Source organism: Macaca thibetana, chromosome 18, assembly GCF_024542745.1.
Source record: "Macaca thibetana thibetana isolate TM-01 chromosome 18, ASM2454274v1, whole genome shotgun sequence".
NCBI classification, from domain to species: domain Eukaryota; kingdom Metazoa; phylum Chordata; class Mammalia; order Primates; family Cercopithecidae; genus Macaca; species Macaca thibetana.
Genome location: NC_065595.1, coordinates 68,924,159 through 68,939,997, shown reverse-complemented (window position 1 = coordinate 68,939,997; position 15,839 = coordinate 68,924,159). Strand labels below are relative to the sequence as shown.

Sequence of the window (15,839 nt, the reverse complement as noted above, 5' to 3'; positions counted from 1 at the left end):
GGTTGAGGCTGCAGTGAGCCATGATGGCACCATTGCACTCCGGCCTGGGCGACAGAGTGAGACTCTATCTCAAAAATATACATATTTTTTTAAGGACTTTTGGACTTAGCACTAACTGATCCACAGGGTCTCTGGAATCAAGAGAATAAACCTAAGCCGATGCAGAAGGATCCACCGAGCCCAGGAGTTGGAGGGTGCAGTGAGCTATGATGGCACCACTGTACTCCAGCCTGAGTGACAGAACGTGACCTTGTCTCAAAACAAATAAAAAAAGAGAGAGAAGAGAGTAAACCGAAGACAGTTAAATGGCTTTGATCTACCTCAAATGTTATCCCACCCAGAGAACGAGCCTAATTGGATGAGCAGCTAGAAACACAGCCTGCTGCACACATCTCACCCGGGAAAGAGCCAGCCAAACCAGGGGATGTGGCAAATCTTACTCAGTGTGGACAATAAGATCATTTGGCTTTTCAAATAAAATGTTCTCTGATTTCAATAAAACTGAAACTTACAGCCACCCTCAAAAAAAAAGGAAGCCACAGATGTGGTGTGATATGATTGATGTTTTTTTTTTTTTTTTTTTTTTTTCAGATAGGGTCTCACTCTGTGGCCCAGACTGGAGTGCAGTGGCACGATTTCAGCTCACTGCAACCTCCACCTCCAGGCTCAAGCGATTCTCCTAGCTCAGCCTCCCAAGTAGCTGGGATTACAAGCACAAACCACTACCACTCGGTTATTTTTTTGTATTTTTAGTAGAGACAGGTTTCATCATGTTGGCCAGGCTGGTCTTGAACTCCCGACCTCAAATGATCCCCCCACCTCAGCCTCCCAAAGTGCTGGGATTACAGGTGTGAGCCACTGCGACCAGCCACGATTGATGTTTCAAAGCCTCCGTCTGCCCAGAAACCTATTCTTTCTCTGCTTTGGCATGGTTCTTCCAACTCCAAGTTCAATTTCCTACACACACAACTGGCAAAGGTAAGGCACTGTCTGCAGGAAGCCACTCAAAGAGTGTGTATCATTCTTGGAGATAAAAGAAGTAAAGAGATTTCCTCCACCTTCCTCCTCTCCCAGGTTTGCTAATTGCCACCCTGAAATGGTAGCATGTATCTTAGGAGATCATCTGGTATAGTCCTCTGCCTTAAGGGGGAACATGTTATTATGCCCATTTCATAGATGAGGCCGCTGAGTTGCTTTGCTAAAGCGACACAGCTCGTTGGTGGGAAAGAATGAGAGCCTGGGTTTCCTGCCTCCTGACACAGGGTTCTTGCCACCTGATCAGTGTCCTGGTAGGAGGATATAGAGACCTGTCCCTAAATGCCGAAATTGAAAATAAGGGGTCCTGTGATAGGGCAGGGCTTGGACCACCTCAGTAAAAGTGAAGAGAAAGAGTTTAAGAAAAAAAAGGCAAAAACATGTCTTATTTCATTTTTCCCAAGGCCAATCCTGACAAACACAGCGCACATCAAGGCTGCCCCTTCATTCCTTGGAACACGACATTCCTTCTAAGTCTCTGAAGGCCTTTCCTGAGGCTGAAATGGCCCCTCAAGAGGGACGCACAGGATTCCTGGAATTCACGTCTGGAAATATTAGAGGGCCTGGGGAACAGGAAAACCCACTCCAGACACACAAAAAGGTCAACAGGGAAAGGACCAGGCTAGATCCTGGCTGTGGCTGACCAAGTCGGGGGAGGTGGGGATCTGTGCCAGGGCCTACCAGGGAGGGCAGGGCCTTCCCAGATCCTCTGGAATTCTAGGCCAACCAGACAATCGAGTTAAGGTAAGGGATGGTTTTGGCAGAGGCCAGTGATGGGAGCCGGTGGACAGAACAAGGTTCTGCCAGAGGTTCCAGAAGAGCCTAGAGGAAGCCTAGAGACGCTGGCACAGTTCAGTCCTCACCGAAATCATTTCCTCTTTCTACAGTTCTTGTATCCCCATCTTGACAGACCAGTTCGCACAAGAATGCGACTCTTTCGCTGCTCTTTTTTAGGAAATGGTTTTCATGAGACCAGCTTTGCCAGTGACATGGGCGGGTACACCAGATGCCAAAGGCTGCTGAAAACGCCCTTAGAACCAGCTCTTCTTTTAGAAGAAGGAATTCTGGAATGCGATGTGGGCCCCCGAAAGGAAGCGACCCTACGTTTATCTGAATTCTCAGGGGCGGTTCGCCAGCGGCTCCCTGCGTCCTGGCCGGGTCTCCGGTCTGCAGTCCCCTGACCGCAAGGATTGACTGCCTCTTTGTTTCTGGCGGCTTTAAGGCTTCTTCGGGCTGAGAAAGCCCCACTTTAGGAGAAGTGGTGGTGGGGAGGACTTTCCCAGCCTGCTTCTTTCATCCGCAGCAGGGAAGTTTGCAGGGCGCGCTCCGCACAGGTCACCGCCTCACCTTCCACCCCGGCCGCGCCCTCGGCTTTCACCCCCTTGGCTGGGCTCGCGTTTGGTTTTATTTTTGTGTTTTAAGTGAACAATCAATTGCCCCAGGAGGCAAAAGAGTCCTCAGCGACTTGGCTGAGCAACTTAAACTTTCTGCCGGAAGGAAACTATCAAAGGCGGAGGAGAAAGCCCTCGGGGCCCCAGACTCGCAGCCACTGCCCCGTCCCCGCCGGGGGTCCCCGCGAGGCCGCCGCGGATCCGGGGACTCGCGGGCCGGGAGGAAAGAGCAGAAAAAGCCCGGGGCAGGCTCGGCCCCGGACCCCGGCAGGGTGAGACGGGGGCGGACCGGAGGGGCGCACGGACGAGGGGGCGGCGGGGAACAAGAGGGGGTGCGGAGAGCGAGGGGCGCACGGACTGGGGGAGCGAGGGGGACCCGGGGAACCAGCGGGCGCGCGGACGAGGGGGACGGAAGCTGCGAGAGGAGAGCGGAGAGCGAGGGGATGGCGGGGTCTGAGCGCGCGGGGACCAGGGGAGCGAAGGGGCGCGGGGGCGCCGGCCGGGGTCCGCGGCGGGGGGCGGCCAGGACTCACCCCGAGAAGGCACACTTTGAGCTCCCGTATAGCCATCATGTGCTCGCGGCCGGGCAGGGCCGGGGCTCAGCAGCATCCTCCGGGGCCGCCGCGCCCGCGCCCTGCCGGCTTCTCCCGCCTCGGCTCCTCGCTCGCGCCGCCCGCGGGCGGAACCGCCGCCGCTGCTATTTCTGGGCCGCCGGCCCCGCCGCGCTGGGTCACGTGGCCGCCGGCCGGCTCCTCCCGGGCGCGTCGGGTCCAGCCTCGCCGGCCCCCAGCTCCCAGGAACGCCCCCGGACGGCGTCAGCCACCCGGGACCTGCGGCGTCGCCGGCGGGTTGCCTCCGCCCTCGGACCAGCCCCGCGCGAGCCGGGCTCCCCCGGCGCCCTCCCGCATCCGCCGCTCCCGGCCCCGCCTGGCCGCAGGGCCCGGGTAGGAAGGACGGGACCGGCCCGGTGGAGACCTGGCCCCACTGCCAGAGGGTCCCTGGAGATGCCATTCTGAGCTGAGAAGCGGCTGCTCTGGCCGAGGCCGTTTGCGTGGCAGCGCTTGCAGGTCTGCGGGTTAGTCCCATCCTCAAGCGACATTCTGGGTCCCGGGCAGAAAAAGTCAGGCCACTGAAGGGGCCGCTGTGAGGACAGGGGTGAGGAGAAGGGGGTTAACTTTTCGGCCTGCCTTCGCGGCGTTCCTAATACCCGAGCTGCCGTTTAACATACGCGTGGCTCTTCGGCTCAGCCAAGTTCATTTTTCTGTATGTAGCTGAAAATGATTCTAGAAGCAAAACTGGCTGTCCGTGTCTGAAACAGGAAACTTGCATTCTGGAGCAAAACTTTCTCAGTAGAGCAAATCCTGCAACTGGTGTGGGCAGAAACCCAGTCCTCAGAAGTACAGGTAGAAACGTGGAGATCCCAGCAGACCCCCGCATCCTTCCTAACTAGGAAATGAGCAGAGGCTGTGGCCGCACGCAGTCACGGGAGGCCTGGGTCATTGTGTTCTCTTTCTTCTCCATGTATGGCCTAGAGCACCTCATCCACTCAGATGACTTCATTCGTGGCTGCTACAGAAATGTCAGCCTTTTCAGTGTAGTCTATCTGGACAATTCACTGGCATTTCAGATGGGAAGTGTTTTTTTAAAAAACTGATATTTTTAAAACTTCATCTCCTATCCCAAACTCTCAGGCCTCTCTCCAACCTTTCAATTTTAATCAATGGCATTTCCATTCTCCTAGCAGACCACCCACCGTGATCATCTGGCTTTGTTCTTACAGAAGCCAGGTTGAAGCTACCCCATACCCAAGTAACCCCATCCAATGGGAAATTCCAAATCAAGGCCTCCAAAGAGGTAAGTCCTGGAATACTGGAGTCAAAATGGGCCCCAAAACAGACAATTCACAATTAAATTCCCCAGAAGAGCAGGAACTTTGCCCTGGAAGTGCAGGCTTGTGGAGGTTACTCAAATGGACTAAATTGTTCAAAAGGCAGCCATGCACAAGTTACAGGTCCATTGTGTCAGTATCTGTCCTTGACTTTGTATCCAAAGCAGAGTCTTCTATGTGGGCAGGGTGAAAAGAGGCTTGCCCAGAATCAAACAGTCCTGATTACAGTATCTCCCTGCCCTCAGATTTGCTAATCAGAAAACCACCGCTACACAGTTGCAAAGACACCTCCCCCAAGGCCTTCGCCTGCCCTCAGGACACCCACTAAGACTTGGATGTCCACACTGAAACGTGTCCTTTTGGCTTTCCAGCTCGATTCCCAAAAGCCAGTCAAACCACAGTGGAAGCCTCCGACGTGTTCTACATCCTGTGCACTGAGTGGAGTTTTGTGAAATTGCCTTAGGTTGCTGAGGGCAAAACTGTGCCCAGACAAAAATAAGCAAACCGAATTTCTCTTGTGTTCCCTTACCCTTTTTCATGACTGCTCTCATTCCGCTCTCCTCTCCGCTAGCCCGGGTGTCTGGGACGCTTGTGTGGTTTCTAGGCTCTCCCAAAATAGTCCCCTATCCAGCCCTTCCCTCCCTGAGAATTGCCCCAGTCCATTTGTCCTTCTCCCCACCCCTAGCTCTATTAAAAATGACCTCATTTGTGTCTCATTCTGATCAGGCCTTGGGCTCTTCTTTACAAAGTGGCAATCCTAGTCTGTCAACTGATCCGTGTTCATGGGTTTATACCCTCTCCCCAGCCAGGTCACCCCTGAACTTAAACATGGCCTCATGAAAACCAGGTCCCCATGATCACTCTAAGGTAACCTATAAAGCTCTAGCCCAGGAAGGCAGGAAGATGACTGCTAGGAGATATATTTCAGGAGTGACAGGTCAGAGGTAGCCCTCGACTTTTTAAAAAAGTGCCATGTTCTCTATTGTTACACTCTATGATTACTGCACTGAGGGCCCATCCTGACTCCTCTGGAATTCCCTGCAAATATGGAGTTCGGGTATAGCTTCAGCAGGGATAAAAATTCGATGGTACATAACTGACAATTTATCAAATTAAGAAATAGAACATGCAAGTTTTTCTTATGAGAATTTTGTAGCGTAAATGGTCATGTGCTAATTCAGACCTCCCCTTCTCTGCTCCTATGAAGTCTCCAACAGCAAAAGCCAGGAATGGTCATAAAACTGACCATGTTTTTTGATTCAGGAAATCCTTTGTTGAACATTAACATACAAAGACGAAGAGTAAACAAAGCTGCCTGTTTGAGTATAAACACATATGCAGACAAAGAAACAAATAAATGGGTTAGAGAACAACAAAAAAATTATCTCCATGGAGGTAAAGGGAGGATTGTTGCATTAATTGTAACTCAAATCTCTTAACATTTGAGGAATGATTAAGCAAACTAGGGTGTCTTTACTGGGTGTATTTAATGGTGTACAATAGTATATGTTACTTAGATATTAAATGAAATGTGTATACTATGTAGATTTATGAGACGTTTATAGTAAATAAGGTTCTCTGAAAATGATATGACTCAAAATGTTAAATAGGATAAGTAATATAAATGTGTTACAACGCCCTGGAGCACAGGCTGATCCCTGGAGACCAGTACTGAGTCATCTGGTCTGCTCAAGAGTCAATTAAGGAAAAATAAAAGTGTTTACAACCCTTGTTTTTCATAATTTATCTTTTTTATGGAACTATAGTGTCTGCAATATCAGTTAAACAGCCTTTCAGTATTTCTCATTTACGTAACAACTCCTTCCTTCCTTCTTCCTTCCTTCTTTCCTTCTCTTTCTGAAACTTTCTAAATAGCATGTGCTACCTAATCTTATTTGTAACTCGCGCCCTTGAAACAATTTTGAGGAGATGAATCCTGGACATACCAGGGTAGGAAAGGGATTTGAGGGACTTAGAAAAACAGAGGTGAGTGGACCCCACAGTTCACCCACAGACTTGAAAAAGGAGACAGTAGCTGGTGGGTGAAGGCTGGAAACAGCCTCTGTCTGTGGGAAGGGGAGTGTTCCTGAGAACCCCAAGGAAGGTGGCTGCTCGGTGGAGGGGCTATTAGGTAAGCGGATAGAAACTGCACAGCCTCCTTTTGCAACTCCAGATGTCTTCTTCCTGTGGAAAGTGTGGTGACATCTTAGATGGGAGACGGGGAGGGTGGGGGCTCACCTCCTCATCGTCTCCATCGTCTCGAATGGGAGCGCTCAGAAGTGTTCCAGAACAAGTAGACAGCTCTCGCTGAAGACAAGGAACGCTCTGTTGGGACCTCACAAAGGATTGGTGTCAGGTGATAGTGTTTAAATTTTTCAGATTCCTGAGTGCTAGCACTGGGCAGCTTAAGCCATCTTCAGCATCTCACTGGCCTCTTTACTGACACTCCTGCCCAGCAACCTCCACCGTCCCTTGGATCTCTGGCTGAGCTTAAAGTGTTGGGTTAAAAGAAAATAAGCAATAAGATATATATTAACACCTCCCATGGAAGGTAAATGGATTGATTCAGCTGTGACCACCTCCCAAAAGCCCTAAGTAACATGTAATTCAATCAGTCCTGTTCATTTTCATTGCTTACTTGTAAAACTGAGAAATTAAATTAATGATGCAGATCAAAGTCACCACAACCCCAGTTTTGTTTCATAGACTGTCTTGGGTTGTTCCTTCTGGCGAGTCATGTAAGTTTTCTTGCAATTTTTCAGAGAAATACTATGGAGTTTAGGATTTCTTTTTCTTAAAAGGAGTTGTGTTTCACTTTTTTGTACCTTAACATTATTTGCTATCAACTAAAAATTGGTTTAATTGTAGATGTTGGCAACGATTCTTATATTGCAGGGATTTCTGTGTTTAGCTGTTTACCCACCCATTCGGCGAGTAGCAGACCCTGACTGTGCTAGACACTGGAAGAATGGCCGATGGAGGAAGAGGACCCACGCCAAAGTCGAGCAGTAAAGGAAAGAGACAAACATATAAACAGGAGACTATTGTATGATGTGAAATGTCTGAGGCTTGGTGTAGTTGCTTCATTTTGGTAACTCTTCTCATTCAAGAAATGAGTATAAATTCCAGAGACTCCAAACCTTGAATTCAACTGAAACCAACCCCCAAGTAAAGGAGAAGATGCTCAGGATGGCTGGAGTTTGAACCTAGTCAACTGGTAGGTGAGTGTGTGTGTTTGTGATGGGGGGAAAATCTGGGTTTTGTTTGAATTCCCAAGACTGCCCTAGATGAGGAAGAAACTAATACAGACTCTTCCTAATCTGAAGTGCCTCTAAGAATATTTGTGTACAAGTTGAGTATCCGTCATCCAAAATGCTTGGGACCAGGAGTGTTTCTCCGATTTTGGAATATTCGCATTATACTTACCAGTGGAGCACTTCTAATCCGAAAATCCTGAATCCCAAATGCTCCAGTGAGCATTTCTTTTGAGCATTGTGTCAGCAGTCAAAAAGTTTCTAATTTTGGAGCATTTTGGATTTCAAATTAGGGATGCTTAACCTGTACTAAGAGTACCAAACTACTGTACTGAGTTGCCTTAAGGCTCCAATTACATTAGACCTCTTGCAAATTTTATTTCTACCGAGGTTATTATTGTTAAAAAAAAAAAATTTCAACAACATTAAAGATTTAATTGGCTTTTGTTACTGATTCATGAATCAGGAAGCGTCCCATCCAAAAACTGAGAAAATATGTTCCAATAAGCCAGGCAAAGGACTGGGCTTTGTAGGCAGGAAAGGCTGAAGAAGCAGAAACAGGGAACAAAAGGCAGATTGGCGTTTTAGAGTTACTTCTCTTGCAGGGTTAAAGCATGGGGGACTTCCTCATCAAACCGGCTCAGGTAAACTGGTCCTTTTGATTGGCTGCTGTGCATCTCTTATTTTTTGGAAAGCTGCCCTTTTTAAAGTTCAGCCGGACAGCCTGGCACCTAGCAGGAATGACTCCATTCTGGTTTGGTCTGGTCCATTGGGCCTAGTGTAAGAGTTCAGTCCAAAACAGTGGCCTCCCATACATTTTATTTAAGATTATTCTTGAACTACTATTCTCCTTGCTGTCCCTGGGCTTTCCCAATTACCAATATAACAGAGCCTGTTCTGAATCATCCATAATCCAATCCTTCGCATAGCACATATTCTGCTCTCTGAAAATATGGGGTGAGTGGGTGGGTGAGAGAGTGAGTTCACCGACCCGACTGATAAATCCCAAGCATGGAGGGTAGAAAGGGCCCTCTGACATCAGACGGAACCAAGTTTACATGCAGGCTCCTTTATGCCCAATTTGTGTGAATTTAAGGAAGTATCTGAGACTCTTCAACCCGTAGTTCCATCCTCTGTCAAAGATGGATACTGAAAGGCTGTTGCATTATTTTGGGGGAGGGTTACACACATGTGGGGTGTGTGTGTGTGAATAGCAAGTCCAGATGACAAAGCATCCTAGTTTGCATGGGACTGTCCAGGTTTTAGTCCTGGCTGTCCCTCATTCTGGGAAACTTCAGTCCCACGTAAACTGCAATTGTTGTCACCTTGTCCCCTTCCCTAGGCCCATAAAACTGTTCTGGGCTGTTACTATCCATTAAAAAGGAAGTGCTGACTTCCAAACATCCTCACTTCCTTCCTCAATTGTTCTGAATGTAGAAAAGACTCCAGATTTAGAAAACAGCGTCAGTACTTTATGCATAGCTATACACATCTCAATTACTTATGATTCTCCATCTTACACTCAGCTCACATGGGAGGCTTAAATATGCAAATTCTAACTTCAGCTAAATAACAGTTTTTTTACTGAAAGACATACTGGGTCTAAAAGAGGAACAAAAATAGGAAATAAGAAAAGAGGGCTTGGTTTCCCAGTCTCCCGGTAGGGCCCCATCCCTACCTCTCTCCCGACTCCCTGCCCTTCCCCTCCTGCACACTTGTGTCCAATGTCATATTCTTCTACTGAACTGAACCTTACCCTAAGAACCAACCTTCAGTAGCTCTGGTAGAGGGCATTTTAAGGACTTTAAGGCAGAACTCTCCCTTGGGTAAAGATTTGTGGGAAGCTGGCCTTCCTCCAGACAGTTCTTCCCCTAGCCCACATGTGGTTCCTGAGTTTCAGGCTATGCAGCCTCCCCTGGTCCTACTGTCAGCAGATGTTCAAAACTGGGGCATCAAGATTAGCCAGTGGCAGGCCTGGCACGGTGACTCACACCTGTAATCTCGGCACTTTGGGAGACAGAGGCGGGTGGATCGCCTGAGGTCAGGAGTTCAAGACCAGCCTGCACAACATGGTGAAACCCCGTCTCTACTAAAAATACAAAAATTAGCCAGGCGTGGTGGTGGGTACCTATAATCCCAGCTACTCAGGAGGCTGAGGCAGGAGAATCGCTTGAACCCAGGAGGCAGAGGTCACAGTGAGCCAAAATCACGCCATTGCACTCCAGCCTGGGCGATAGAGTGAGGCTGTGTCTCAAAAACAAACAAAAAAAAAGATTAGCTGAGGGTTTACTGTGGTTAGCGGAGGATAGAGGGGCCCTGGCTCCATTTCTCCTAAATGGGGGAGGAAGCGGGGAGAAGGAAATGCAGATCTACTCTCAAAAATCACAGGGAGAAAGACTGACAGGTTTCAGCACCAAAAAGTTAACACTTGCTTTACGGAAGAAATATCATAAACACAATTTTTAAAACTGCAATCTGGGAAAATATTTGGCATAAATATGACTCAGTTAATAATCAATATAGAAAGAATTAATAGATTATTATTTATCATCATAATTTTTAACAAAACCTCCAAGATCCATTAGGAAAAATGAGCAGATGCGATCAGGGAGTTCACAAGTAGGAAATGCATGTATGAAGAAAGCATTCGATTTCACAAGTAAGCAAGCATACAGATTAAAGTGTCAAGGAATAATTTTGGGCTGGGTGCAGTGGTTCACATCTGTAACCCCAGTACTTTGGGAGGCCGAGGTGGGTGGATCCCTTGAAGCCAGGAGTTCGAGACCAGCCTGGTCAACATGGTGAAACCCCATCTCTACTAAAAACACAAAAATTAGCCGGGCATGGTAGTGCACGCCTGTAATCTCAGCTACTCGGGAGGCTGAGGCAGGAGAATCGCTTGAACCCGGGAGGCAGAGATTGCAGTGAGCTGAGATCGCACCACTGCACTCCAGCCTGAGCAACAGAACAAGACTCTGTCTCCAGAAAAAAAAAAAAAAAAAGGAAAAAATGTTTCACTTACCAACTTATCAAAGTTGTAAAACCTAAGGCTCCGTGCTGGTTAGAGTGGAACAGAAAGGAGAAGTCCCGGTCAGGCTGCTCAAACAACAATAAACTGCTCTTTTAGAATCACACTTTCTTACTTTATGTATGTTCATATCCTTACAGCCATTCTCTGTCATGTGGGTGCCTTCACATATCTTTCCCCCAATGCAATATTTATTTTATTTTTTACTCTCCATGAACAAAATTAGGTTCTGGTGGGTGTGAGAGATAAGGAATCTGAAAGCTCCCTGCTGCTTGCCAAATGTACATTTGCATATAGAGGGTAAGGAAGGGAAGAAAATGAAACTTAAACAGAAGGTTTAAGGATTATCTAGGATTACTCTTCTCTTTTGACTGTGAACGTCTGGAAAGGAGCATGATGCAAGTAAGCACAGCAACACTTATTGAGTGTTAATTACTAGCTACGTATCAGGTACCCACGGGCCCTGCCAGGCTTCTTATGTCAATGATGTCACTGACCCCTGTCTAAAGGAAGGTGTCATTGTTCTTGAAACGGAGGCAGAGTCCCTGCAAAGGTCTGCCTTGGTGGGCCACAGACACGATTCAAGCCCGTGCACTTCAGTAAACATGTAAATTAGCATCCCATGCGTTCAGTTTTTAGTTTGAGGCCTTACCAGGGATATGCAGGAAAAAAATGTTGAACAGACTGGGAAATAAAATACCAAAGCTCGATATAGAGAATCAGCAGCAAAGATGAGTGAGTCAGGGCTGGCTGGCATAATCACACACACACTGGTATTTCTCCCCATTGACTGGAGGGGATTCAGAAAATACATTTTGGTGTTTTCCCTGCAGAGCTGAGGAATTTCTCCCAAAGAATAAAAATAATAAATGTTTGTAGAACATATGAGATCATGTCTGTGAAACACATTTCCTGCTCAACTATGTTATTTTTAGTGCCCTACAGTTCTTACCTAAAGAGTAAACAATAAACCCAACAATGAGATATAGATAGATAGATAGATAGTTTTTTTTTGTTTTTTTTTGTTTTTTTTTGAGAAGAAGTCTTGCTCCGTTGCCCAGGCCAGAGTGCAATGATGCCATCTCGGCTCACTACAACCTTTGCCTCCTGGGTTCAAAGGATTCTCCAGCTTCAGCCTCCCAAGTAGCTGGAACTACAGGCACACGCCACCACGCCCAGGTAATTTTTGTATTTTTTAGTAGAGACAGGGTTTCACCATTTTGGCCAGGATGGTTTCGCTCTCTTGACTTCGTGATCTGTCTGCCTTGGCCTCCCAAAGTGCTGGGATTACTGGCATGAGCCACAGCGCCCAGCCTGTGATGGTTACTTTCATGTATCAACTCGGCTAGGCCATAGATATTTCATCGAACATTATTTTAAATGCTTCTGTGAAGATAGCTTACATGAGACTAACATTTAAATCAGTGGACTTGCAGTAAACCAGGGTATTCTGCTAATGTAGGTGGGCCTCATCCAATCAGTTGAAGGTCTTTTTTTTTTTTTTTTTTTTTTTTTTTTTTTTTTTTTTTTTGAGAAGGAGTCTCGCTCTGTCACCCAGGCTGGAGTGCAGTGGCGCAATCTTGACTCACTGCAAGCTCCACCTCCCAGGTTCACGCCATTCTCCTGCCTCAGTCTCCCGAGTAGCTGGGACTACAGGTACCCACCACCACACCCGGCCATCAGTTGAAGGTCTTAAAAGGAAAAGACTGACCTCCTTAGAGGAAAAGGGAATTCTGCCAGTGGAGGGCCTTCAGACTCAAGCTGCAGCAGGAACTCTCCCAAGGGCTTCCAGCCTGCAGCCTGCCCTGCAGATTTTGGACTTGCCAGCCTCCATAATAGCATGAGCCAATTCCCTAAAATCTATCTATCTATCTATCCATCCATCTATCTATCATCTATTCATCTCCTAATAGTTCATGCTTCTCTGGAGAACCCCAATTAATATAATATTCAGCTAATATGTTTTGCCCTGAATCCACTACCCAGGATGCACACATACTGGTTCTGACTCTGCTCTCCCAAATATGATTTAGGTACTGCTATGTGCCAGACACGCAGCCAGGAGCAAAAAGTCACCAGGGAGTCCTGGCCTCAGGAAGCCTGCAGTCCGAGCTCACCTCTGCACCCTGGCCCTTTTAGGAAATAGGCTGTTTCCCAGACTTCTGTTGCTGTGGCCCAGTGTAAGAATTCATGTGTATAAACACGGATTTGGTCCCGTTAATGTTATGAGGAAAAGGCAGTAATGATTAAAAAATAAAAATAAAATGTGAGAAGACAGATCCAGGTCCAAAGCAGAAAAGCCATGGTCCATAAGGTTAACCTAGTGCCCAAGAAGTGGCAGAACCAGAAAGAAGGGCCAGGTGGAGAGGCAGAGTTAAGTCAGAGCTGAAGGCGGTGGTTCAGAACAGAATAGCAAGGCCACTGAGTGGGGTTGTGGGCCTGAGGTGGAGAAGGCCACACTTGGGAGATTTCGGTGACCATGCTATTACCCGTCCAGGTCCTTGTCTGGACTGCATTATCTAGCCTAATCCCAGGGCATGATCCAGAGAAGAGAAATGAAAGAGGCATTACTTCCTTACTATCCAAGAGATTGAGAAGGAGGGCTGTAGCTCAGACCAGGAATAGAAAACAGGTGTATCTAGAAAATGAAAAAGAAACAATATAAACATCTGGTGTGTTAAACCAGCCCCAGCTGGCCACAATAACAAGACATGTGCTTGCACCAGGATGTACCCTAGATGCTCAAAAAATATTTGTTGAGAAAATGAATGGAATCATACAACATGTGTCTTTTTGTGTCTGGTTTCATTCACTTAACATAATGTTTCCAAAGTTCATCCCTCTTCTAGAATATACTCACACTTCACTCCTTCGTATGTGATACTGATTTAAACTCTACTCGTGGTCAGACAAGATGGCTCACGCCTGTAATCCTAGCACTTTGGGAGGCCGAGGCGGGTGGATCATTTGAGTTCAGGAGTTCGAGACCAGCCTCACCAACATGGTGAAACCCCATCTCTACTAAGAACACAAAAATTAGCTGGATGTGGTGGCCATGCGCCTGTAATTCCAGCTACTTGGGAGGCTGATGTGGGAGGATTGGTTGAACCTAGGAGGCAGAGGTTGCAGTGAGCCGAGATCACACCACTGCCCTCAGATCTGGGCTACAGAGAAAAACTCCATCTCAAAAAAAAGAGAAGATTTTAAATTCTACTCTTCTGTTCAAAACTCTTGTACACCTTCCCATTGCCCATCGAAGTAAAGTCTAAACTCTTTAGCACAGCAGTCGCTATTCTACAGAATCCCACCTACCCACCTTCCTTACACCAACCCACCCTACCTTTTGGCCTCTGTACCTTTGCTGAAGTCCCAAATCTCTGGACATCTAAACTGGTGATTCTCGAAGCATAGTCTCCAGACCAGGCTCGGCAGAAACAGTTTGGGAACATTTTATCAATATCTTGCTGGGCAGCAAGCCATACTGCTCACTGAGAACGGTAACAAATTCAAGTTTGCAGGCTCCTCCTTAGACTACTAATTTGGAAACTGGATTCTGTGTGTTCACAAGCCCTCCAGGTAATTCTGACGTACAGTAAAGTTGGAGAAGCATTGGCCTAAATCACAGCACTCCTCAATGTCTAGTTTATATGCTGCTTCCTCAAGCCTCCCTGCTTTCTCTTTCCTCTGCGCAGTTCAGAGTATTCCCATTGGAAATTTCCATTCCCCCTTGAGAGGATTTCCACATTTTACACTGTGTCATCGTTGTGTCTCCATTATTAGACCTCAGCTGTGTCATTTCTTTCATCTAAACACTGAGAAGGAGGTTGGACAAGATGCCATTGAAGGTTGCCTCCAGCTGAGGTCCTGGGGACAAGCTCGTGGAGGGCAGGCCTGGCCCTTCTCCTATCTCCCACTGCATGTCACGCCTAAAACATGGCTCCCAAGTTGCCCATGACAAACTGCCAGCAATCTGCAGCAAAATGAGAGTGGGGACAAAGAATGTGATAAGCTTTTCTTGGCAGGAAATGTATCCAGGTATCCAATTATATCACTCTGAGAGTATGACTTTCCTACTTGTGGGTATGAAAGTGTCCTTTCTAGACCAGGAACAGTAGCTTACGTCTGTAATCCCAGCATTTTGGGAGGTTGAGGCAGGTGCCTGTCGTAAACCGTCTCAGAGCCATAGCTCAGAGAAGGTCAGAGAAAAAGGGAAAACACAGCACACACAGAGAAAGCCCACCATCGGGATTGTTAGGTTTTGAAGGGAAGGCGAGGGTTAAAGAAAGACACCCACAGAGGGAGAGGGCAGCTCCAACAGCAACACAGGTATATTGCAGACACCTGCGGGAGTGGGGACCAGCTTAACGCCAGAGCCCACCGCTGCTTACAGGCTGGGGGTGCGTATCAGTATGGGTGGGAGAGGTCTGGGCAGTATGGCTTGCTGCCCGGCAGGATATTGATAAAATCTTCCCATGATGAGGCGGTGCTGGCTCTTGCTCCGGCAGAATGTGGTGTTCCTTGCCCTTTCTCCCAGCAGAATATGGTAGGGGTGTTTCTGTAGTTGGGCCTTTGCCTGTCTGTCTTGTGGTCAGGTGGTTAGTAAGCAGGATGTTTCTCGTGGCCCAAACCCTCGTGAAATGTTTCACTTTGGCCAAGGTCTGCAACATAGCAGGGAGCTTACAAAACGGTGCAGTTTGGACTAACAGGAATAATGAGGACCTGCCACATGCACACGCAGGGCACTTTGAAAGGATGTAAACCTCCTACCTTCCAGCCTTGCGACATAGCTCCCACACGCGCTAACTAGAACTAAGGAGACAACGGTTGAGTGCTTTTTGAGAATGTACAGATGAAGTGTCTATGGAAATCCCTGAAATTTGTTTTAATCCGAACACCCGGGCCCACTCCAGCAGAGATCGGCATGTCAGACCCCAGCAGAGATTAAGCAAGAGGAAAGACAGGCTTAGCAGGAAGGGCGGGACAGCTGTCATCCACCCAGCCGCCGTTGCGGCCAGCCACAGACTGCGTGTGGCGTTTCTGTCTCATTGTTTGATACACTGAGTGTGCCACTCCAAAGTGAGTTCATTTTTTCTGATGTATTCCTTTTTCTGTATTTACAGTCATAAGTTAAAGAATCTTATAGCAGATGCTTTCATGAAGACTCTGCCCAGTTCAGAAAAACTCTTTCCTCTGAAGAATGTTCATCCTAAAAAAAAAAAAAAAAGTGGGGGAGGGTGGGGCTG

At 47.5% G+C, this 15,839-nt stretch overlaps 1 protein-coding gene and 1 long non-coding RNA gene across 7 annotated transcripts in view; one reads left to right on the top strand and one right to left on the bottom strand.

The window, feature by feature from the left end:
- RAB31 (RAB31, member RAS oncogene family) overlaps positions 1–15,839 on the bottom strand; it is a 431,066-nt gene that overhangs the window by 146,350 nt on the left and 268,877 nt on the right. The window contains exon 2 of the mRNA XM_050767411.1: positions 2,960–3,103. Within this exon, the coding sequence (XP_050623368.1) occupies positions 2,960–2,998 (39 nt within the window). The 5' untranslated portion in view covers positions 2,999–3,103. The remainder of the gene's footprint in view (positions 1–2,959; positions 3,104–15,839) is intronic.
- LOC126941140 (uncharacterized) lies at positions 3,296–8,170 on the top strand. Of its 6 annotated transcripts, none has more exons than XR_007721098.1 (3): positions 3,296–3,493; positions 4,207–4,280; positions 7,210–8,170. It is a non-coding gene; the product is annotated as an uncharacterized LOC126941140 (long non-coding RNA). The 6 variants fall into 6 exon arrangements; XR_007721093.1 differs by having other exon boundaries at positions 4,171–4,280; XR_007721097.1 differs by having other exon boundaries at positions 4,168–4,280.